Source organism: Anastrepha obliqua, chromosome 5, assembly GCF_027943255.1.
Source record: "Anastrepha obliqua isolate idAnaObli1 chromosome 5, idAnaObli1_1.0, whole genome shotgun sequence".
NCBI classification, from domain to species: Eukaryota; Metazoa; Arthropoda; class Insecta; order Diptera; family Tephritidae; genus Anastrepha; species Anastrepha obliqua.
The window spans coordinates 20,681,125-20,704,364 of record NC_072896.1 but is presented as its reverse complement, the minus strand read 5'-3'; the positions used below and the strand labels follow the sequence as shown (position 1 = coordinate 20,704,364).

General features: G+C 37.1%; 3 protein-coding genes across 4 annotated transcripts; 2 read left to right on the top strand and 1 right to left on the bottom strand.

Moving 5' to 3' along the window:
- Window positions 1-1,782: 1,782 nt before the first annotated feature.
- LOC129247227 (liprin-alpha-1) lies at window positions 1,783-12,825 on the bottom strand. 2 transcript variants are annotated; one of them, XM_054886260.1, is made up of 17 exons: window positions 12,678-12,825; window positions 11,601-11,877; window positions 11,436-11,537; window positions 11,028-11,267; window positions 10,887-10,958; window positions 10,724-10,810; window positions 10,495-10,662; window positions 9,940-10,059; window positions 9,736-9,876; window positions 8,584-9,519; window positions 8,308-8,519; window positions 7,840-8,244; window positions 7,572-7,774; window positions 6,914-7,021; window positions 5,362-5,681; window positions 5,174-5,290; window positions 1,783-5,093 (listed from the first exon to the last, which is right to left on the bottom strand). In XM_054886260.1, exons 2-17 carry the CDS (start codon window positions 11,847-11,849, stop codon window positions 5,004-5,006), a joined length of 3,570 nt encoding a protein of 1,189 aa, XP_054742235.1. In that variant the 5' UTR covers window positions 11,850-11,877; window positions 12,678-12,825; the 3' UTR covers window positions 1,783-5,003. The 2 variants fall into 2 exon arrangements, with proteins under 2 accessions (XP_054742235.1, XP_054742236.1); XM_054886261.1 differs by having other exon boundaries at window positions 9,748-9,876.
- Window positions 12,826-14,958: 2,133 nt separating this feature from the next.
- On the top strand, window positions 14,959-17,425 carry LOC129247230 (homer protein homolog 2). The gene is made up of 8 exons (XM_054886263.1): window positions 14,959-15,066; window positions 15,617-15,905; window positions 15,971-16,031; window positions 16,095-16,443; window positions 16,515-16,593; window positions 16,656-16,931; window positions 16,993-17,130; window positions 17,312-17,425. Exons 1-7 carry the CDS (start codon window positions 15,062-15,064, stop codon window positions 17,101-17,103), a joined length of 1,170 nt encoding a protein of 389 aa, XP_054742238.1. The 5' UTR covers window positions 14,959-15,061; the 3' UTR covers window positions 17,104-17,130; window positions 17,312-17,425.
- Window positions 17,133-20,121, top strand: LOC129247556 (centrosomal and chromosomal factor-like). Its single transcript, XM_054886724.1, has 2 exons — window positions 17,133-17,141; window positions 17,312-20,121. Exons 1-2 carry the CDS (start codon window positions 17,133-17,135, stop codon window positions 18,005-18,007), a joined length of 705 nt encoding a protein of 234 aa, XP_054742699.1. The 3' UTR covers window positions 18,008-20,121.
- The last annotated feature ends 3,119 nt before the right edge of the window (window positions 20,122-23,240 follow it).

The window sequence follows — 23,240 nt, the reverse complement described above, 5'->3', positions numbered from 1 at the left end:
CATTTTTGATTAGCTTTCAAATGAAGTTGTACAGTGGCGGTCAAAATAATAGCAGCGGATCATATTTTTCGCTTTTCACGAATTTTTTAAATATTTTTTTATAAAAATAGAGCTTGCAATACAACGCAAACCAATCATATACAAGGTGGCGTAAAATGAATAATCAAATTTTTTTTCCAATAACTTTTTTAAATTAAATCAAAAAACATAATTTTAAATCAAGATTTTTATTTTGACCTTTACGAGCTCCATTGTTTGTCTGTTTGTATACTGCAGCTGTCCAGTTCGCAAGCGCGAAATATGATTGCCATTTACAAAAATTGTAAATCTTACGATTGTAAATCTTGCTTGTAGCGCAAATTTTCTAACTTTGTACAAAAACAAGTGCTTGAAATTTTTTATATGGACGAAAAGATGCAACACTGACAACAAAAAAAAAATATTGTCAAAAATCTATGAAATTTTTTAGCTACTTCAAACTTGCAAAATATCGTATAAAAATGTAATGGGGTACAAAACTGTATACCCGGCATTTTTCTTAATTTTTGATTTAATCATTTTTCCTTTTTTTAATTGTATACAAAATTTGAAACATTGAATTATGCACATATCTGGTTTTCGTTGTAGTGTAAGCCAATTTTTTTTTTTTTTAAATTTAAAACTTTGAATTACCTACATATCTGGTTTTTGTTGTAGTATAAAAAAATAATTATAGTAAAAACAAAATCAACTTAAAAATCTTCCAAACTGTGAAATATGTCGCGCTGCTATTATTTTGGCTGCCACTGTAATTGCACTCTTTTCAGTCGGAACAGACTTTTTTTCTGGTTCGCCGATAAAAGGTATACAATTTGAATGGAGTTTAAAAAACCAATTCATGTGCTTTTTTCCGTTGCTCGCGAGTCAAAATATGATTATCTATAGAAGGTGGTGTGATTAGATTAGTTGATTGCTTGTTCTTCAACTCTCCTTTAATTTGGAAATGCCAGTAAAACGGAATGATGAAAAGTTGTTGTTGTGTTGTGAATGTGCAACAAATTAATTTTGTCACTCATTCCATTTTTCTACTCTCTTTCTCTTGGCAGTTCAAACTTAAAAATGTTTTGTTGTTGCTCGAATGCTACCACCTTGAATACATTCGCCTTGGACGCGGGCATGAGTTTACCAACGGATTTGTTTTTTTATTTGTGTCAAATTTTTAGGCGAGTTTATATACTTTAACCCTTTCGGTCCGAACGGGACTTATATGTCCCGGCAATGTTTGAAGATACCTACAATTTTGATGGGACAAAAGACTTTTATTTCACCCATTGCAACTATTAAACATATAAAATAATTTGTATTTCCGTTAGCGGCTTTCCGTACCGAAAGGGTTAAGTATGGAAAGCGTAAAACTGTCAAAATTTAATATCTGAATCGCTCAATTTCTCGTTACCATGACAGTCGGTTCCACGCTACCGGAGCTACCCGGATTTAAATTTGGCCAATGACTGCCACTTCAGCAGCAAAACACCAAAAATGTATCGATAATGTTTTACGATGTTACAACAATAATAACAAAATGGCTAATTCCGCTTCTTCATGCTTAGAATGAAGGGTGTAGAGGCTGCAACAAGAAAGTTCTTGCGTTTGTCAAAAAAAAAAATTAAAAAATTGATGGCTAACGAGTGAGCGAGTTAAGCGTATGTGATTCGTTTTCGTACGGTACGAAATTTGAGTACAGAATCAAGAATAAGTGTGATAGTACGTACAGTACTAGACGTATGCGCCATTCATTTAGAATTATTTTTAGGTATAAATATTTTATTATTATTTTAAATTTAAATTAAATTAATTAACAGTTTTGGTTCTATTGCCTATTTTGAAAGATTGAATACTTGTAATAAATATATGTATGTATACAGCAATTTTCAAAATTTCCTAATCATTAATATACTCGTATCGTATGTAGCGTTTCTGACATGCATACATGCATACATACATACATTTGTGCCATGATTGCCCTAACACCCTTGACTTGTTCTGTAACTGTAGGTATGTATATAAATATGAAAATGCTATGTATATTGTATAAAATTGTCCATATACTGCAAACTTTCAATTTGTTTATCTCAGTTAGCATGCGTACGCTCCGTTGATTTGTTGATGTCTTTAACGATTTAATTTTTTTGTTTTTGTTTGTTGTTTGTTTTGCCTATTTGTTACTCGTATAGTAGGGGTATACATTAAACGAATGAATATTTTTTGTTTTTGTTTTTGTTTTTTTGTTTTCTTTTTTTAATTAATCATAGTTAAGTAGTGCCTTTAAAGCTTTTTAATTTCAATAGTTTTTGTTTTGTTTTTAAACTTTGTTTTCTGCCACATTTTTAATTTCAATTAATATTTCTTTGTTTTGGTTTTTTGTTTTCTTGTGTTTTGCAATTTTGTCCGGTAATACTTGATTAGTCAATGATTAATGGTTACATTTATGCGCTCATTACTTTTCGTATGCATATACATGTATGCATATACATACACATACACACATGTACATTTATTGTAATTTACCATTTGCTGAATCTAAATATATATGCATGTATTTATAAATGTTTGTAAGAATGTATGTATGTGTACATGGCCTAAATGATGATGTATGCGGTTATGTAGTTCGTTTACATTTGACTAATAGTGTTGTTGTTTTTGTTATTCAATTTTTATATCAGCATATAAGCTATACAAAAGAACTAGAAATTCGCTAATGCTATACAACAGCAATCAATACATAGGCCGCAAGTTAGGAAGTCATGTGAATTGAACAGCTTTATATTTATTAATGTACTTGTATATGTCTGTATGGTTGTATCGTCATGAGGTGGAATTTGTATTTGTATATGCGTATGGTACTGGAAGAAAAAAAGCAACAATTGAAACAAAACGACTTTGGCTTATCTCAAATTGTAGGGGGAATTAACAGCTGTGACGTTTCTCGAGCAACAAAAAAACAATAGAAACAAAAAATGCAAAGAGCGTACAATTTTAATACCAATTAAAATCAATTTAAACCACGTGCTATATATTTGGTTAAACGTTTAATACTTAATGACAATAGTTAAATTTTTTTATTGCTATTTTTAATAATTTGTGTAACTTTTTTTTTACATATAAAGTTATTATATAGACCATCATAGCTGTTTTTACCGCATACAGAGAAACGACACGCATTGTTGAGAACAATATACAATTCTTTTTTGTTATTATATTTACTAGAATAGAGGAACTCTTGCATGGAACACAGTTGTTTTTTTGTTTGTTTTGTTTTGATGAATGCGCGGGTTCATAATGCATTTAAGAAAAAAATATATATCTATTGCACATAATTGTTTTGAAACTAAGAGAAAGTTGTTCGTATATTTTTCTAGACTATCCAAACATTTATAGCGTCGCTGAGTGAGTGACACTCTCTGGTCAAGTATAACACAAATAGCGTATACCCGATTGTCGTGAGAACGAAGATTTTTGCTCCCTTGTTTCTTGTTGCTATAGGAACTTTGTCGCGAAAGTTCAATTTATGGCAAGGTTGCGCTAGGTAATTAAGTGACAGGTTATATGGCTGTTTCTCGCATTGGCTTTACATGAACGAAGATATAAAAACTTAAGCCAATCGTTTGAATTGTTGTTTATTATTGTGAATTTGTTCGTGCATGCAAGTGTTTTACTTTTGTTTATTTATTTATTTGGTTTTAGCTTTGTTTGAAGAGCAAGATTTTTTATTAGCAACTTTGGAAGCAGTTAATGATGATATAGCACACCGTATATTTTTTCGGTAAATTCTTATTTATTCTTATGATAGTGCAATGTATGGGCACTGAGGTTCTGAAGGCTGGAATATGGCGCCACTTATGTACCATATGCTTAAATTGTTTGTTCTAGTTTTTTCACTTTATCTTATAAAACTGCAAAATACTGTTTATGCTTCTATTTGGAGCTAACGACTATGTAAAATATACGTAAAAAATTATGGTAAAAAAATGTTTTTTTTTTCTAACACGCGACCGTGCGGGAATAGGTAAGAAAAAAATAGAGAGGGAGAGTGAGAAAGAAAGCAAGGTAGCAAGCAGGTGAGACACAGCTGTGGAGTATAGCGTAAGTTAAATTTCGAAGCGGCCTGTTTTGTGATTTAATTTTTTTGTTGGCTATGAAATCATACAAACACTTACCTAGACCGGAAGTAACATCGAGCAAAAAATACGTTAACTCACTATTGAGACAGTAAAACATAACGCACGCAAACTAAAAAGTTTACGATACAAAAAACAATATTCACTGCTTTTCTGCTAACATTGAACTCAACATTGCACATCGAACTCTTGATGCTGGTTTTTGCGTTTCCGTCGAAACATTAATGAATTATGTGAGTATATGTGTTTGGCTGTAGTCAACCAATGTTTCGTAGTTATGTCTTGTCCACAAATAGCTGTCATTGCGACCTGCTGACTGCTGTGTTGTTAGCATTGACCGCAAGACCCACGTCTACTTTTTCTTTACGCCTCGCTTTACATTGTGCTTGAATATGGTTATAGGTATGTATGTATGATGCGTATGAATTTCGTTAGAATACTTATTGTAAGTATATATATATATATATAATGTTTAAAGATTTAAGACGCTCACTAAAAAAGGAAATATATATAAATACCAAATACATTTAACATACAACTGGATCACTGCATATCACTGCAACATATGACTTTGTCAACTGATTTATAGATGCATGAAATATGGTAATTTACTACGCTCGATATAGTGTGTGTGTGTTTGTGTGTTTTTGATTTTTTTCAATTTATCCAGCGCTATGCGGCGTCTATGTGCCTTCATGTATATTTGCTTGCGCGTAGCGGCTGTAGTTGCTGTTGTTAGTTTGCATGTTGCTTACTAGTACTGCAGCTGTTGCTTCAACGGCTGTTTCTACTATTACGTTTACTATTTTACTCCCCAGCCATGTCGGCCGTGATACCAAAGCTGGATCAAGAATTGCTATGCTGTTCATTTTCCGGCCTTCGATCTGTGGCAATTTGCAGCAAATTATTGAATTCTTGATCTAAAGTGTGACGTGCCTAAAATGATTTAAAAAAAAAAAAAAAAAAAATAGTAATTTACTGCCAAGCAAAAACGAAAATTGCCTTGTAATACTCACTTGTGCGTTTTGTGTTGGTATTTGTAGGGCTAAAGCCATCGCATTAGAATCAAAACTTTCATCCAATGCAACGAGTGCGCCGTGTACACCTGACTCTAGTAAATTATTAGCATATTCCTGCAAATCACAGAGAGCACAAATAGCATTAAATTTGAAGTAAAATACGGAAACAAAAATACCCTGCCTACCTTCAATCCAATACTGCATACCCAGCGTATTACGCGGTCGTTGCTCCACACCAGCACATCGCAAAGGCCGTTTTCTGACATTTTACGCCTGTGCTCCAGCTCACTGCGATCATAGTTGAGCCGTTTCAAGCATGAAATTCCATATTGCAGACTAGTACGATGGAAGCTATCCACCATTTTAAGTTGACCGCGCAAATCTTTTTTCGTTAGATGATCTAACATGCGCGCATCTACCAGACATTCCATGAATGTGGTGCGATATTGCGGGAGGCCCAGACCAGGCAACCAATAGTTGCCGATCCACTCGTGATTCATGTCACCTGAAAATATGCATGGAGATTAGATTAAAAAAACTGTTTTTTTTCTGTGTCAGTGCATTCGAGGCAGCAAGGGGACCTTGATAAAATAAGTTTAATTGAAGCCTGATTGGGTACAGAGTTAATTAAAAATAAGATATGCATTAGAAATAAGTTGGGAAAGTACGGCTTAATTCGGCTTTTATGGTCGCATAAGTAACGTTATTCTTAACCCTCCGTTGGACACCTTTTTTAAAACTTTCGGTTGGGCACCCGGCTCTGACCTTTTTCGTTCTGTTTGAGGATTCTTTTTAAAAGGTTATATCCACAAATCGATAGAAAATTAGATTTCCTGGAAGCTCAAGTCGTTAGCTATAATAGAAATATGTTAAATTCACGTTCAAATTCGAAAAAAGCCAGTCCGGCTAGACCCGGGTGCCCAGCGAAGGGTTAAATATCATCAATATTCCAAATTTTATTGCTTTTGAATTTCAAAAAAATACGTTTATTTCTGGGAATATTTACTAAAGTAAAATGGTTTCAAGTGACTTAATTAGGTAAATGAATAAAATGATAATCCAAAGTGTAGTGAATAAATACTTTAAAAATCCCAAGTTAAAAATATTAGACCCCAGTCCCGAATAATTTTTTTTTTTTCGTTTTGAAAAATGTGATAGTTTGAGATTTCTTATTCCGGTATTCAAACCAATTATTTCCTCATAAGTTTAAAAAATGTATGTTCCATCTAAAGTTGATGGCTCTACCGCATCGCATCAATTATTCAATAAGAATGAAAGAGCCTCTTATGAAAAGGAGAGCAATATATCGATGGTGACGCCCAAAATGTCGGTATTGGTGTGTCATCGGCTTTAACCTTAAGCTGTAGTTTGATCTCCTTTATTCAGGTGGTAAAAAGGGTTGCCGTGAATTTAGTGGGGAAAAGTTGGAGATTCCTCGCAGTGAAAAAGCGAGAAAGACTGGTGAGGTAATCGTTTACTTTGATGCACAGGCCATCGATTTCATTGTCCAATGCCATTATCGAACAATCGTCAGCATAGGAGGCCAGAGAGACTCCCTCTGGTGGCTGTGGGAGCTTCGATATGTAGAAGTTACCAGTAAACTAGCCCACTCCCCTGGCAGTCGGTTCTATGTTCTCGGAATTACTCGGGTTTCTCGACAAAGGGCTGCCATCCCAGTAAACTAGCCCTGTCTAGTGCAGTGTACCTTACCAAATTAAATTCGTAATTTCTGCTTACCAAAAGCCAACGTTGTACGTGACGTTTGAGGCGCTGATGGCGAAGTTAATGAAACCATTTCTTGTATGGCAAGGCGTAATTTAAGTCTGTGCAGTGGATTGCTTATGCCTGTGGAAACAAAAATGAATTCATATTATATTTATAACAAAAAAATATACATATATATATTAGGCCGGGTCGATTTATGGAGTGGCAAAAAAATCGCCCATTGCTCTGTGAAAATCATATTCTAGGGATCAAAATAAGAAACTTTGCCGAAGGAACCATACCTCTAAAACGAATTCTGATGTCCCCCAATTTGGGTCGAACTTTTTAGTTTCTTTTCTCATGTAAAGGCCAAAAATGATGATATTTTGAAATGACTCCCCCAGGGGAGTTCCAGGCGGTGTGCCACTGGCATGGGTGGATCGGCCGTCCAAAGTTAGTGGGGGTCGGTCATACATTCGGACTCGATTGGAGCACTTTAAATGGGTCAAAGTGGGATTTTTCGTTCGACCCAAATTGGGGGACATCAGAATTCATTTTAGAGGTATGGTTCCTTCGGCAAAGTTTCTTATTTTGATCCCTAGAATACGATTTTCACAGAGCAATGAGCGATTTTTAAATCGACTCGCCTTAATATATATGTATGTATATATGCACATATCAGAGGACTCACCAATTTCGCGCTGTATTTCAGTGTCACTCAACGCACTCATAATGGCACCCGATTTTACATTTGCTCTACAGGCTGCAACATACCATGCTGGCATGCCAACCCACAGCTCTAGCCAAGCAACAATAGTTGGACCATTCCATAACGCAAACGGTGTTCCTGCTTTCATCGCCTCGCCAAGCAAATCATTTCTATAGTCGTGTTCCCTTCGGAGAACATGAATACACAGTAAAGTAAATATAAGAACAACAAAACTTGAATGTAGACTAACTTTTTCTGCCGTCCATAATCAACTGAAGATATTTTCGACCCTGGCATACTGCTCATACGCGGCACCATACCACCGGTTACACTCATGACATCATAATTCGATTCACCTTCACTCAGGCCCATCGACAAATTGCCAATAGACATCATACTGGTTGAGCCATCAGGCAACGTATCTTTGACGCCTTTCACTTTGTCTTTCTTACTGAAAAATCGGCCTAAACTTGATTTGATACCCTTTTTCTTTTGCACCGCTGAAGCGACATCACGACCCCCAGTGGTGGTAGGTGTCTGCAGCATTGTCATTGAGCCCATTGTATTGTAGTGACGACTCAGCGATTCCTGACTGCCATAACGCGAACTTAACGGCGAAAGACCATAGTTACTAAGCTGTGGCAAAGCCACATGACTGCAATGAATAAAATATATTTATAAAAAAAAAATAAAGAAATGGTCCACAATCACTGCTCACCTTGGATGGTCAACACCTTGATTAGGTGAGATGCCCACCGAACGTCGGCGTAGCTCCTCTTGGCTGTGTGCCAACGCCTGCGCAACGCGCTCAAGACGCATGGATCTAGCAGTTAATGGCGATGCTGCGCCACCTGAACTCGAATCGCCAGCGGTAGACATGCCATGAATGTCATCGCGTGACATATCGCTCGACAAAACAGGCAAATTTAACTGTTAAAAAACAAATTCATAGATAATTGATGTATGTAAGCTATTTGATGTTGCATTTTCTTACAGTATGGTACTTCTGCAAGAAATCTCTGTTTGGGCTATTCGGTGTGCTGCGCCCACTCATTGGTGGGCTTTGACGATCCATCGAACGACCGCGCGCCAACAAATTCACATGCTCCAGACTGCCCACACGCGATTCTAGCTCTTCCGCACGCGCCTCTGTTGATTGCTTCTCTTCCTGTATCAAACGAATCTCATTATTAATGGCATCTAATTGCTCTTGCAACATCATGGCGAGCGTTTGAGCATCTGCATGTCCAGACGGCGACATCATGTCGGACGCGGCAAACATGGCAGCTGCCGCCGCTGCTTCGCTGTCCTCGCATTCGGCGGCGGCAGCAGCCGCTACTGCGGCAGACATTTCGTACGCCTGTTGTGCGTGCGCCTGCTGCAGATTCTCCCATTCCTGTTCGGCCATCGAACGTGCTATGTTCGCCTCTTCTTGCATGCGCGATTTGCTGCGACGCAACGAGTGTGTGTCGAAACTGGCGTGCGAGGTGCTACGCGAGAAGGCACCACCATCTACGGCGCTGCTGGGCGATAGACTGCGGGTGAGCGCTTCGGTTTGTTGTATGTTGTAGGCGATTTCTTGCTGCAACAACTGTCGCTTGAAATTCTCAATTTCCAAACGTGTCTTCGACAATTCCTTCATAATTTCACCCTTCTGATGATGCAGTTCTTCGGCCATTTTGCGCGCTTTCTCCAATTCCTGAGAGAGGGTATTCTTCTCATCAAGCGCATGCATACGCTCCTTCAAATGTACTTGCAACCGCTCGTTCGATTCCGAAAGCAGTTTGTCCACAGTGGACGACAACCTTAAATTGTGCTCCTCGTTCATTTTTAATCTTTGGTTCAGTCTTAAAACCTCTGCGTTTTTCTCATCCAAGTTGGCCTCTAGACGCTGTATACGATCTTCTGCTGAACCATGGCGCTCCTGTGCCTGCAAAGCAATGAAGAGTGGAAAGCACGAATTAATTGTCGGTGGCAAGTTCTAATTAGATCTACTAACTTTCGGACAATTTAGGACATAAATTAAAATGTAGGAATCTACGTACATGTATACCAAAATCAAGCGTCGCACAAACATACAAACGCAGCTACATACGTACTACACATCACATCACATCACATTTGTAAGTAATTCAATCGCGCATACCTTATTTCCTACCTTTGTCAAAGCTTCCATGCGAGCTTTAAGCTGCTCCTCCATGTCAGGCTGTAATTTTGCCTGTTGAGCCAACTTTTGTTCAGACAACTCCAATTTTTCCTCGATTGCGCAAATCTTCTCTTCGTGTAACTATAACAAGGACGTATGAATGGTTTCTGAAAATTATTGGACCTAAAGCTTTTGTTGCCTTACCTTAATTTGTGCTTCTTTATGGCGCAATTCCTGCTCCAGTTTCTCGTTCAAGTCGTGCAAAGACGTCGATTCACGTTGAGCATTTAAATAACGTTTCTCCAAAGTGGCGATACGTTCCTCCTGTAAAGATAATTTTTTTCAAATATTAAATATGCGCAAATTGCATATTGATAGTCTTGAACAGAGATAGACTCTTGACCATAAAAATAAAATAAAAAAATTAAAAATTGACGTTTACAGCCTTTTTGGGTGTTTGGCCAAGCTCCTCCTCCTATTTGTGGCGTGCGTCTTGATGTTGCTCCACAAATGGAAGGACCTACAGTTTTAAGCCGACTCCGAGCGGGCGATATTTTTTATGAGAAGCTTTTTCATGGCAGAAATACACTCGGAGGTTTGCCATTGACTGCCAAGGGGCGACCTCTTTTAGAAAAATTTTGTGCTTCATTTTGGCATTCACGGAGATTCGAACCTACGTTCTCCGAATGGTAGTCACGCACCAATCCATTCGGCTCGGGCGCCCGCTATTGACTATAAGTACTGCAACATTTAACCCACCTGATCTTCCTTCTGTGCGACATTTTCTCTCAAATCTCTTTGTAACTTCGAACATTGTTCTTGCGCCTTGCACAACTCCTTTTGAGTTCTGCTTAAACTCTCCTCCAATTCGCATATTTTGCTGTTCAAATCAGAGACACGCCGCTGCCATTGCGATAGCTCAGCTGTCTATAAAATTGAAAAAGAAATTTAACAATGCTATTTGGCGCCAGTTTTACAACTTTCTTACTTGCTTCTCGATTATTGTTTGCAGCTCATGCGTTTTTGCAGCATAATCGTTTGCCTCATTTGATTCACCGTTAAGCCCGCTACCAACCTATTGACAAATGGTTAATGTGTATTAGAAACCAAAAACGAACATATTAAAATACAAATAGGTAATAAGGCACTACCTTCTCATTCACTCCATTCTCATTGCTAGCATCACGATTGGCTTGTATTGCACCAGTTTTATATTGCTGAAGCTAAACGAATTGATATATGTGTAACATTAATAAAAGTAATTAATGAATCTTGCTTATAAATTGGCACACCTCTTCTTTGGTTGCGTTTAATTCCTCTTCGAGTGAACTATTCTTTTCAATTGATAAACGTAGACGTTCGCGCACTTTTTCGTCCAACGCTTTATGATGCTCGAATAGACTCTTTAATGCTTTTAGTACTTCCACCTCACTGGAGACCCCGCTTTGAGCAGCCGCCTGTCGCTTCACAACCGTCATTCGCAAAGAACGTTCATGTCGCGCCACCAGACATTCTAAATGCTCCAACAGTAACTGAACGTAACATTAAGAAAATACACAAAATTAATTAGTACGAAGAAAGAGGAATATAATTAAATTATGTAGGTACATTAAACACTGAAAATTTGTTTGTTGAACTAAAATTTCGACGCTTTTAGCCTATTATAAAAATTTTACGTTTTCAAAACGAATAGCACTCACCCTCGTATTGTTGCGTTCAGCTTTCAGCTCGCCTATTTCCTCATCACGCTCAAGCAGCGTTTCACGTGCTTGCGTAAGTTCCTTCGTTAAGGTTGCAAATTCCTGAAATGTTTTTAAATTTAATGTGCACTTTGTTTTTAAATATTTTACGCTTTGCAATTTTACTTGAGGTAAGTTAGCATTTATCTGCCGCTGTAAGCTATCACGCTCTTTTTCCACATCGTGCAGTTTTACTTCCGTTTCACTGAGCCGCTCTTGAGCTTCGCGCAAACTGTCCATCAATTTGTCACGCTCGTCCAACATAGACACCATTAGCTGCTCGAAGTTGGCATCTTCGCCGCTAAATTGTGAGGATCTCTGGGAGATGCTATCCTCCGAAATCGTTGGCATTACGTCGCACATCATATTCCACATTTTAATTTCTCACTCGCACGCACAAAAGCTGAAGGGATTAACGATAATGAAATTATTGATAGGCAATGAATTGTTTGTACAAAATTACTAAAGGAATTTCGAACCATTATATCTGTCTCCAATTGAGGTCATTAATCTTTCTATGCACTATGGTAAACTGCCATAAAGTATGACAACAACAAGTACTTATAACTATCAATTTTGTTGATGTCATGATAAAGTGACCAGCACTTTTGATACCACCGATATTTAAGTATCCGTTGCCTCACTACAAATTATGTTAGCGTTCAGCTTTTCTAACGCATGCTATTTATTTTTGGTGTACCCAATTCAGTGCAACATAAATCTCTCCAATTAGCATACATTGGTTAAAAAACAAGATTGGCACTACGCCCATTTCACTTTTCACAAATCAATGTTTTGTAGTTCAGCCGTCATAGCGAACTAACACATTTTCAATATATTTCATATAAATGGAAAAAATCTTTGCTCCTGCTCCATCTATACAATAATCATTTACACCATTTCCCTACCGTTATTTTCTATTGGAAGTTCTTCTACTGTCACAGATAACAAGCATGAGCATCCCTTAATCGCCTACATACAAGGGCGTTGTAAAAACGATGCTGATTTTCTATCAAAACTTTCAGTAGTCCATATGTGCGGCGACCCAAATATAATTAAATTTAATTGATTTAACTGTAACAGTTGCGCGTATTGGTAACTGCTGTTGGCAACAAAATCGTCCAAGCCCAAAAATTCCTATCAGCGGTCTTAAGTCATATGTGTAGGTAGTACTCAGTAACTACCGCTGATGGTTCAACTTGCCCGATCTGTACGTTTCCCTCGCTGCATGGAACCTTTTGCGCTTATAGCAAGCAGCGTTTGCACGTTTTGCACAATTTTCCAACTATTTTCCTGTAAGGATTACTGCTAGAATTAACTTAAAAAATTGTATAAGAACCACTGTCGCTATCGCTGCTATGCCGTTGCGAAAAATTGACAAATGGGTACACACAGTACACATCAGTGTTGCAGCATTCATGTGAAATACAGTTTTGCATGATAGCGCACTTAATGTGTCAAATGTGGCAAAAAAGGAAAATTTATGAATAAATTTGGTTATAAATACTATTATGTATTTTATTTTTGCTTAAATCTCTGACTACGTAAACGTATACTACAAGTTCTTGCAGTTTTCCCAAAGTGTTTTCATGCATAACTTAATTGTTTACTACGCGTAAGTTTTCTCGCAACACTGTTTACTACTCGCTATTGATAACTCTGCCATTCCAATCAGAAGACGATAATCAATGTCAGTTCCAACTACTTATTGGAAAATTCTTATCGATAACTATAGACCCGATTTACACGAGGAGACATCTGGAAGGGAAACATTTTGTTCAAGGGCGAAGGACGGTCGGGGTAGAGAGAAGGGATTTTGTCTCTCGTACTCTTAAAGCAATTTTTGACAGTTGCTTCATTCGTTTTCTTCTTTTGTCGAAGAAAGTTCTAAGTTATGTGTTGGTTTTCAATCAAACGGAAGATAACAACGATGACAAACATCCGAACGCTGCTTGGGAAATGCACGATTATTTTTGCTAGTAAAGTAGGTATAATTTAAAATAGTTATGGGACATGTTTATGTTGATTTCTAATTTTTCCCTGCATTTCTAGATACTCAAGTTAATTATTTACATATGAAGTATTTTTAATTTAATTTTTTTTATTCAAGTATAAGAATTTATAAATATATTTCAATAAAAAAACAACAAATTATTTATTATTTAACCAGTTTGCATTTTTCATTCATATATTTAAGAAACTGTTGTCGAACGCTCTCTGCTTTACACGTAAGCGCGTGCTAGAATACATCCGAACCAGACGATGCTAAAGTATTAAATGTCAAAATGTCGCGGAAACATTTTTGCCCGTGTGTACGCGAATGAAACATCAAAAGAGAATTTCCAGTGTCTCCCTTCCAGATGTCTCCTCGTGTAAATCGGGACATAGCACAGGTGCATTTCCCAATCTATTTCTATTTCAAATGTTGTGAAGTATTTTAAAATAAGAAATATTTGGTTGTCTAGAAATCATATACATTTTTTTTTAAATATTAGGGTACTCCACTTTTTTTATTTATTTATTTTTATAAAAAAACTTGTACTTGTCTGTTCCGTTATTCCCATAGCTTTTATTCTGTCTGTACCGTTACTACCTTTATGATGGTCACACTCATCAACATAAAGTACGCCCGTACGCCCGTATCAGCTGACACGATGAAACAACCATCTACGATACTACGGAACGGAACGGTAGTGAAAATTGATTTACATTGGGCTTTCATTAGTTTCATCGTGTCAGCTGACACAGGCGCACGTTTATGTTGGCGAGTGTGAGCACCATTACTCATTGACACATTTTACATAATTCACACATTTACACTCTTGAGTTATTTTAATTATAACCTATATGTCTATTCGACCTTCTTATCGTAGAGCAATTTTGCGATGGCCATATACATTTAGAAGTATAATTGGAAATTTTGAAATGAGAAGGCGCAAATGTTACATACAATTTTTTATGGGTACTAAATTGAAGATTCGCTAGTAAGCGATTTCGTCCTTTCACCACGCTAGTAAGGAGCTTAACTCAAAGTGACAATTGATTTTATTTTTCGTATATTTTATATATTCACTTAGCATTTAAAAAATGAGAGATGTGTTGTTGTTGTAACAGCATAAATATTCCGCATACATGCACAGGGAATGCTGCTGGAGTGACAGTCCTTGGCCGGATATAAATCCGGGTCGTTCCGGTAACGTAGAACAGTTTGTCATGGGAACGTGATGTAAAACTCCGTGGTATCTCCATATTGATAAAGTTTTAAAATCCTTTATTAAGAATTCTTTCAAAACTTAATCGTATGAAAAACTCTTAACAGTAACATTTGAGCCTTCTCCTGTCATAAACATTTTCTGTCAGTACTGTTATAATTGTGCTACTGAATTTTTTAAGCCACATGCTGCAGAACCACTTTCTTATATACCAATTGGCATGTATGATAATTATAACAGTTTAGTACAATAGTCGTCAATCTGGCATCGCAGTATCTTTTTGACACCAACACTAGAATAATTGGAAAAATCGAAACCGAAAAATTTTTCGCAAAAAACGGAAAAAGCCGGAGTTTTCACGACCAAACAAAGAAAATGGGGTAAATATTGGAAAATTGTTAATGCACTTTATATATTTTATTTTGAAATAAAACGTGTTGTGTAGCAGTTCGTCAAAAAACCAAGTTGTATTCGGCCTATTTGCTGCTTTTGCAAGTGTCCCCGCCCGTGTATTGCCTATTTCAACTAGCCCATACCTCAAATAAATATGGCATAAAAAGTAGAAAGTTGTATATTTTACTATAAACAAAATTCTTATCAAATTACTGCGCAGGAAATGATACGTATGCAAAATTCTGTTTTGTGGTAGGCCAGTTCGTACTGTCAACTTTTAACTATGCTTTCAATTTTTTTGGGGCGGCAGTCGCTTGGGGATTCCTTGATTTAATATGAAAAGCCTAAGATAGGTAATGAGCTGTTTTATTCATTACTCCTTGTAATAGGTGGGAAAGTAATTACAACAACTCACTTAACTAATGAGATATTCATAGAATTTTTAAGATTGGCTGAAATTTGGTTAGTTTGGGTTTAAGTTTATTTCTTTACTAATTGTATTTGCATCTGTGTAAATATACAAATTTTTGCCATCAGCGAACAACCGATTTTCACCTGCCAGGCTCATGTCTTCCACATTGACCCGAAGACAAAGCGCACATGGATTACGGCCAGTATGAAAGCGGTGAATGTGAGTTTCTTTTACGACTCGTCTCGCAACCTGTATCGCATCATTAGTGTGGAAGGCACAAAAGCCGTTATTAATTCAACAATAACACCCAATATGACGTTTACGCAGACATCGCAGAAGTTTGGGCAGTGGAGTGATGTGCGTGCCAATACGGTTTACGGCTTAGGATTTGCTTCTGAGGCCGAATTGACGAAGGTATGTAATTAACGCCACACAAAAAGATGTATAAATTCTTAAAAAAAAATTTTTAACGTTTTCAGTTCGTGGAAAAGTTCCAAGAAGTGAAGGAGGCAACAAAAAATGCAATAAAGGCTGCAAATGGTTTGTTAACGAAAATGTATTAACATTCAACTTATCAACTTACTTGGTATCACTTACTTACAGGCTCCACTGCTGTTACGCCTACAACGTCTGCCAATACATCACCTATTTCGTCGCGTATGCAACAGAACGATAACACCGCCATTGATCCGCATACTGTGGAACCACCAAATATGTCCAATACGAATACGCAAAATGCCAATCCGGATAGTCCATCTCATAAGCTGCTACCGGCAGCGGAAACAAAACAGGACCTGGCTGCAGGTGCCGCACCATCGCCTGCACCCCCGGCGGTAACAGTATCCTCCAGTGGCAGTATTGTGGGTGTGCATACAGGTGGGAGTGCTGGTGCTACTGGTGAACAGCAACTTAAATACGAGAATGAACGACTTAAAATGGCATTAGCTCAAAGGTAAGTGGAAAATTTAAATACAATTTTGTTTGCAAATGTGTATACGTATGTCTTAAACTTTTCTATTGCAGTTGTGCCAATGCTAAGAAGTGGGAAATCGAATTGGCCACATTGAAAAACAACAATATACGCCTGACAAGTGCATTGCAGGTATTTAAGCGCAGTCTTACTTTTAAACGATTTTCTTTTAACAAATAATAAATTTCTAACAGGAATCCACCGCCAATGTAGACGAGTGGAAACGTCAGTTGCATACCTACAAGGAGGAAAATATAAGATTAAAACGAGAGCTGGACGTAATTCGTGCAGGCGGCGGGGGGAGCGTTGCTTCTGGAGCTTCAGGCGGGGGTGAGATAGCGGAAGATTTACGGCGTGAAATAGGTTTACTGAAAGGGCGCATCGAATCACTAGAAAATGAATTAATGAGTCAAGAAATCGAATTGAAAGCAGCAAATAAGAGTTTACGCGATAAAAGTCTTGATCCTAACGTAAGAAATAGTGAACTTTACATTGATTAGATTTGGCGAATAATTTTTATTTTTTATTTAGCAAATGGCGAAACTGAGCGAGTTGAATGCACTCTTTTCCAAGCACATAACAGAATTGTTTAGTGTACAAAAAGACATGGAAAATATCATTCATCCAGCAAAAAGCACTTGAGATAAAGATTTGAGCTATTTTAAAAAGGTATGCATTTTGTAACTTATTCACAACTCACGAATTTTGAATATTTGTCCAAGTGGTCCCCAAGCAAGGGCAGCCATTTAACCTAACCTAACCTAACCTGTAACTTATTCAGGTGAAAGTTTTTCCTCGACAGCTCACAAATTGCACTATATTTAAGCTAATACTGTTTTATACTTTTCAGGTTTCAGGTATAGAACAACAATTACAACAGCAGACGATTACCATTAGAAAATATGTCGGTACTTCGGCTACAGGCAGCAGCTGTGGCGGTGGTGGCGGCGTTGGTGGCGACACAGAGAGCACCCTTTCCAATGTTACATCAATTCACTCACAATTGCAATCTCTCAACGAAGCAGGTGATGACGCACAAAAATTCTACAATAGCAGTTTAATGAATCACCAACATCAACAGCACCAGCAGCAGCTTCAACAGCAGTTGCATCAACCAGCCGGCAGTGATAAATTAATAAGACCACAAGTGTTGCGTGCAATGAACAAGCATTCCGTGCTACTACAGGAGCTGCATCAACGTCAGACGCAAGCAGCAGCAAGCAGAAACACACAACTAGCCACTGCAACTACTAACTTGCAACAACACTTGGTAACCGGTTGTACAGCAACATTGACTATCACTACAAGCACAGTGACTGCTAACGCTAGCGCTGTGGCAACTGCAACAGCTACAGTGTCGGCCGCGGCTGCTGCTGCTGCCGCTTCGGCTGTTGTGTCGCCCAATAAGGTGGCTACACAAATGCCTAGTGCTGGCGGTGGCGGTGGCGGTGGCGGTGGCGGTGGCAAGACTGCAACTATACTTGTTTCAAAATCAAAAACTAAAACTGGTTTGCCGCTGCTACTTAAAAATTCGATTAACAATTAACAACAATTAGCCGGAATGTACGTAAACAAAAGGAAAATTATAAAAATTTGTAGTTTAATCATACACACGAATGTTTTCAAAACGTCTGCAATTGTGACGAAACGATGCTGAAATTAAGTAAATCAACGACCGATAACCTGTGCCCAGTATTTAAGAATTTATATCCATACAACACATACACATACATCACCATATACACACACTGATATTTGCATGCTTATATGTCTATAATTTACATGTTTATTTTCGTTGTGCAATATTTTTAAGTATTTATTCATTTTGTAAAAGAAGAAAAAAAAAAAAAACGAGTGGTAGCTGAGTATATAAACAAACGCGCAAAATATGTAGTCAAATTAAAAATGTATGCTTTTATGCAACGATTAAAAAGTGCAGGCAGGATAGCCGCGAAATAAAGCAAATAACTTAGAATATGAAGCAAAAATTGAATCGTTGAGCAGAGCAAATGCAAGAGCTAAATTCGTTTTTTGTTTTTTTTTTTTGGTTGCTTATAAGTGATTGAATTGAAAATTTTTCCTTAAGAATTAATTATCGCAGTGCATATAGGCTCAGTGAATATTTTAATATATGATTTACATTAATATATTATATATATATTATATTTGTAAAAAGCGCAAAGCTTTTATAATTAATTTATCTGGAACTAATTTAAGTAATTAGAAAATCGGTGGAAAAGTATTACTAGACAAAAGCTATGCAATTAAATGATTACAAATTCGAAAATTTTTACATCAATCGACTAAAATTGCAATTAGTAGTTAAATGTAGCCATATTTGTTTTCTATAAAATTGGCGTTTTCGCATTTTGAAGTGTCAAAAAGAAGGAGAAAAAAACAAAAAAAAAAAAAAACACTCAACTGGATATCTATTTTTTATGTAAAAACCAATTTGAAAAATTCCATTTTAACAACCTAATCGCATAGCTTGCGTGAGTAAAATGAACGAAGTAATTTATGTATGTCGAATATTCTGAATACCAGTAAATATTTTTTATGTTTATACTAAATATATTATATTAAGTGAATAATCTTTATTGTGCATGTATACAAACGCATATGCAACACCAAAACTAGAACGAAACAAACAAAAAACAAAAAGAAAAAAAACAAAAACAAAAAAACATTGTAGAAATCACAGTGTATTGGAAAGCATATGAAAAAGGTTAGTAAAACGACACACAAAAACAAAAAAAAAAAAAAATAAACTAAAATTATTAAATTTAAAGTATTTGTATTGTATATGCGTGTAACTATTGTAACTGTATTTGTTAAGTTTTAATTTATTCGTAATTTACTTGTATACCTATGATAATTAAAAAATGACTTTTCGCCATAACAGTGCGCACACGAAAATCTGCAATTGAAATGGACGGACGACGCGGCGCCAATGACGTTTTGAGTCTGACTCGGACGTTGATGACGACGACGACGATGACGACGACACTAATTACGTGAAATATTATATTTGCTGTACTTTTTGTATTATTACTAAAAAAATAATTGCATACAAAGTGAATAGCATAGCCAGGAAGAACACGAACACAAGAACAAAGAAAACGTAGCGAAACGCAAGTGAAGTAAAACTAAAATGATAATGAAAATGAAAATTAACATTAAATACTTACATACATAGCTATATTTTAACCAATCAATACCAGTGTGCAGCTGTGGCAGCCATGTAGGCGCGCGGTGTGGGTGGCTACATACATTTTTAAAACGGTTGCACGAAACGAAAGACTTCTAGCTTCGAATAATAAAATTAAGCAAAAAGAAAAACAAAATAGAAACAAAAACAAGAAAAATGTGTAATCACCACTGACCACAACACGAATTGCGATGAATCTCTTGTAGCAATAACGGTATAATTAATTAATTAATTAATCAGCTATATACATACGTACATACATACATCCATACATACATACATAGTACATAGACACACATGCTAGAAATATACATTTATATACATACATATAAATAAATAACAAAAACACATGCGCAAACATACATACCATTTAAATAACACAAAAACAAAAAATACCTATATTAAATGGAATAAAACAATATACAATACATACATACAATGATACCTAAATACTAATGTGCTTTTTACCTATGAAATCCGAAAAAGTGTGGAAGTGGAAAAAAGTGAAGGTATACTAGAAAACAAACCAAAAAATAGTAATGGGACTATTGCAACCTGCATGGATTGCATTTATTTGCGTTTATTTTTTCTAGTATTTGTAACTATTTTCCTCCCAAATGAATTTACTTTACACAAACAATTTTATTTTTTATGGCAGAATTATCATATGTTGTTGTTGTTGTAACAGCATAAACATTCCCCATGCTTACATACAGGGAATGCTGCTGGAGTGACAGTCCTTGGCCGGATATAAATCCGGGTCGTTTCGGTAACGTAGAACCGACTGTCGTGGAAACGAGAATTATCATATCGGGTTGTTCGGTTGTTCGTTTTTTCCCGACAGAGGATTTAATTGTATTTTTTCACAGCTAACTTCACACTTAAGTCGCCTTGTCATTATATATTTTGACAGCTGACAGCAAATCTTGTGTGTGAATAAGTTTAATTGATTTTACGCAGCAGTTTTTGGTCGGTGCCCTTTTAAATATGGCGAGCAATAAGCAGCATTTTCGTCATATTTTACTTTTTTTACTATAGAAAAGGTAAAAATGCTGTTCAAGCCAGAAAGAAATGAACCGATGTGTATGGAGAAGATGTGTTGATGGCAATACGCCAGTGCCAGAACTGGTCTGCAAAATTTCGTTCCGCCAATTTTGATGTCGATAATGCACCACGTTCTGCAAGGCCGGTTGAAGCTGATTGATAAAGACGCGTTAAAGGCATTAGTTGATGCAAACCGACGATTAAGAACACGTGAGATCGGCGAGAGAGGTTAAATTTATCGCATTCAACTGTTTATGACCACCTGAAAGGCCTTGGTTTAACCTCGAAGCTCGATATATCCACACAAAAAAGAAAAAACGAAATTGTTTTTCGAACAATCCAATATTATCATAATTCGTTATTGGCTAACTTTTGTCGTACTTCATTTTTAATCCATATCCAGGCATGAAATGTTTTCGCATTTTTGACTTCTTCTTCTTTCTTAGCATGCCAGCCCTGGGTGGAGTACTGCCTCCGCAAGTTCATCTGCAATCTCTGCCATTTTTCCGGGTTGTAGTATTTTCCTTATATGCCATGTTTAAAGTCTGTAATCATTGGCCTTCAACTTTCGCGTTGGTCGGCATCGTTGGCCTCGATTATCAATTGCTGTTGCGGTTTCGCGTCAATTAGTTTCGGGTAGGAGTTTTCGGTCTCGTGACCCTAGTCCGTCTCCGGACGATGTTCACCTTGTTCTAGTTGTTCTCCCTTACTCTCCACTGGGATTTTAAATACGATGATAGCCTACCCTGTCTCTAGTAAATGCTAATAGCACCACCAACGTGAAGGAAAAGCACGGCGAATGATAGTGAGAGGTGAGAAGCATTATTTCGTATGATCAGCTATCAAGTTGTACAACCCTACCCTTTCGAATTTTTGACTTAGCTTTCCATATATGGCAAGTTGTGTGCTCACCTCCACATTATTATTTTTTTTCTTGGAGGAACTGCCCTGCCTTTTAGCTGTACGATAGTGTTTGAAAGCAGCATAAATTTCTTCAAAACTCTTTGAGGTTAGGTTAAGTTGTCCTGGGGTTGTCCTGCGGCTCATATACCATTGTGATACCGCGTGCGCAACTTGTTTTATCTCTCCCAAAAACAGAGTGTGCTTTTTAAAAATTTTACAATATCTCTGATTTCTGCAGAACAGCGAACTTCGAGTACATTAAAAAATTGTCTACCTAAAATAGTACACCTACAGCTGGACAGAACAGGGCAATGTCATAGAAGGTGAGAGATGGTTCTTGTTGTTGTTGTTGTAGTACCAGCAAAAACATTCCCCATGCATGTACGTGGAGGGACAGATCTTTGCCGGATATGTAGTAAATCTGGGTCGTTCCGGTACCGTAGAACCAACTGTCAGAGGGAACGGTGCGAGATCGTCTCTTCCTCATCTATACACATCATCATGCGTTTGTACACCCATTCTCTAGGCGTTCCTACCTATTAGGCAGTGACCCGTTATAACTGAGATCAGTGTGCTAAGGCTGTGCTTATTTTGGCTTAGCAGAGATTCTGTGCGTTTAGCATTGAGCGTCGGCCACAATTGTCGGGCAATTCTGCAGTAAATTTTGAGACATAACAAAAAAATCAGTAGAAAATTGTCCCAAAAACTAAGCGAGATATTGAAGATTTCTATTTCTTCTTTTCGTGGACGTTGCTGGTAGGGTAGTGGTTCTTGGTCCAACTGATATCATAGAAGCGATAATTTTGGGATTGGAACATGGGTTATTATCATCACCCGACAAAAATATATCAGATAGGGTTGTTGTTTTAACTGCATGAAATATTTTTCAAAATTTATGGGGTAATGCTGCTGATGTGTCAGTCCTTAAGAAGATGTAAATCCGACTCACGCGGGAAACTTAGAACCGACTTTCGTGGGATCAATCACATAAGGTATACCAGCTGCCCCGCGAGACCCGCTTAACTTTGGCCCAATTACGTTCTGTACTAGGTTCAACTCTTACCTATCCAGAATCGACTCCGACCTACCCATGAATCCAACATGTGAAGGCACAGCACGACACGAATTCGAATATGCGTATTTAATAAAACCAAAGATAGTTTAGAACATCTCTACTTAACTATTGCTGGTAAAAAATTTTCAAATTCGCATATTTAATAGGAGTAAAATACACAGCGGTCGCCGTAGCCGAATGGATTGGTGCGTTACTACCATTTGGAAGTACGTAGCTTCGATTCTTCGTGCAGGAAACACCAAAATGATAGAAAAAGGGGTTTTCTACTAGCGATCGCACGTCGCCAGGCAATGACAAACCTCCGAGTGTTTTTCTGCCATGAAAAAGCTCCTCACAAAAAAACCATCTGCCGTTCGGAGCCGGCTTAAAACTGTAGGTCGCTCCATTTGTGGTACAACATCAATACGCACACCACAAATAGTAGGTGGATCTCGGTCAAATATTCAAAAAGGGAGTCAGCGCCAATTATTCATATATTTTTTAATGCTTAAAAAAGAAGAACAGCAGTGACACACAAAAGGAATGGTACATCGAAGAAACCAATTTGAC

Excerpts from the sequence above, each read along its gene's own strand:
- LOC129247227 (XM_054886260.1), bottom strand. The coding sequence starts at position 11,849 with ATGTGGAATATGATGTGCGACGTAATGCCAACGATTTCGGAGGATAGC. Across the intron at positions 10,811-10,886 it reads AGAATGGAGTGAATGAGAAG|GTTGGTAGCGGGCTTAACGG; the intron begins GTAGTGCCTTAT and ends ATTTGTCAATAG. Across the intron at positions 9,520-9,735 it reads TGACAAAGGTAGGAAATAAG|GCACAGGAGCGCCATGGTTC; the intron begins GTATGCGCGATT and ends ATTGCTTTGCAG.
- LOC129247230 (XM_054886263.1), top strand. Across the intron at positions 15,906-15,970 it reads CTGAGGCCGAATTGACGAAG|TTCGTGGAAAAGTTCCAAGA; the intron begins GTATGTAATTAA and ends TAACGTTTTCAG. Across the intron at positions 16,444-16,514 it reads AAAATGGCATTAGCTCAAAG|TTGTGCCAATGCTAAGAAGT; the intron begins GTAAGTGGAAAA and ends TTTCTATTGCAG.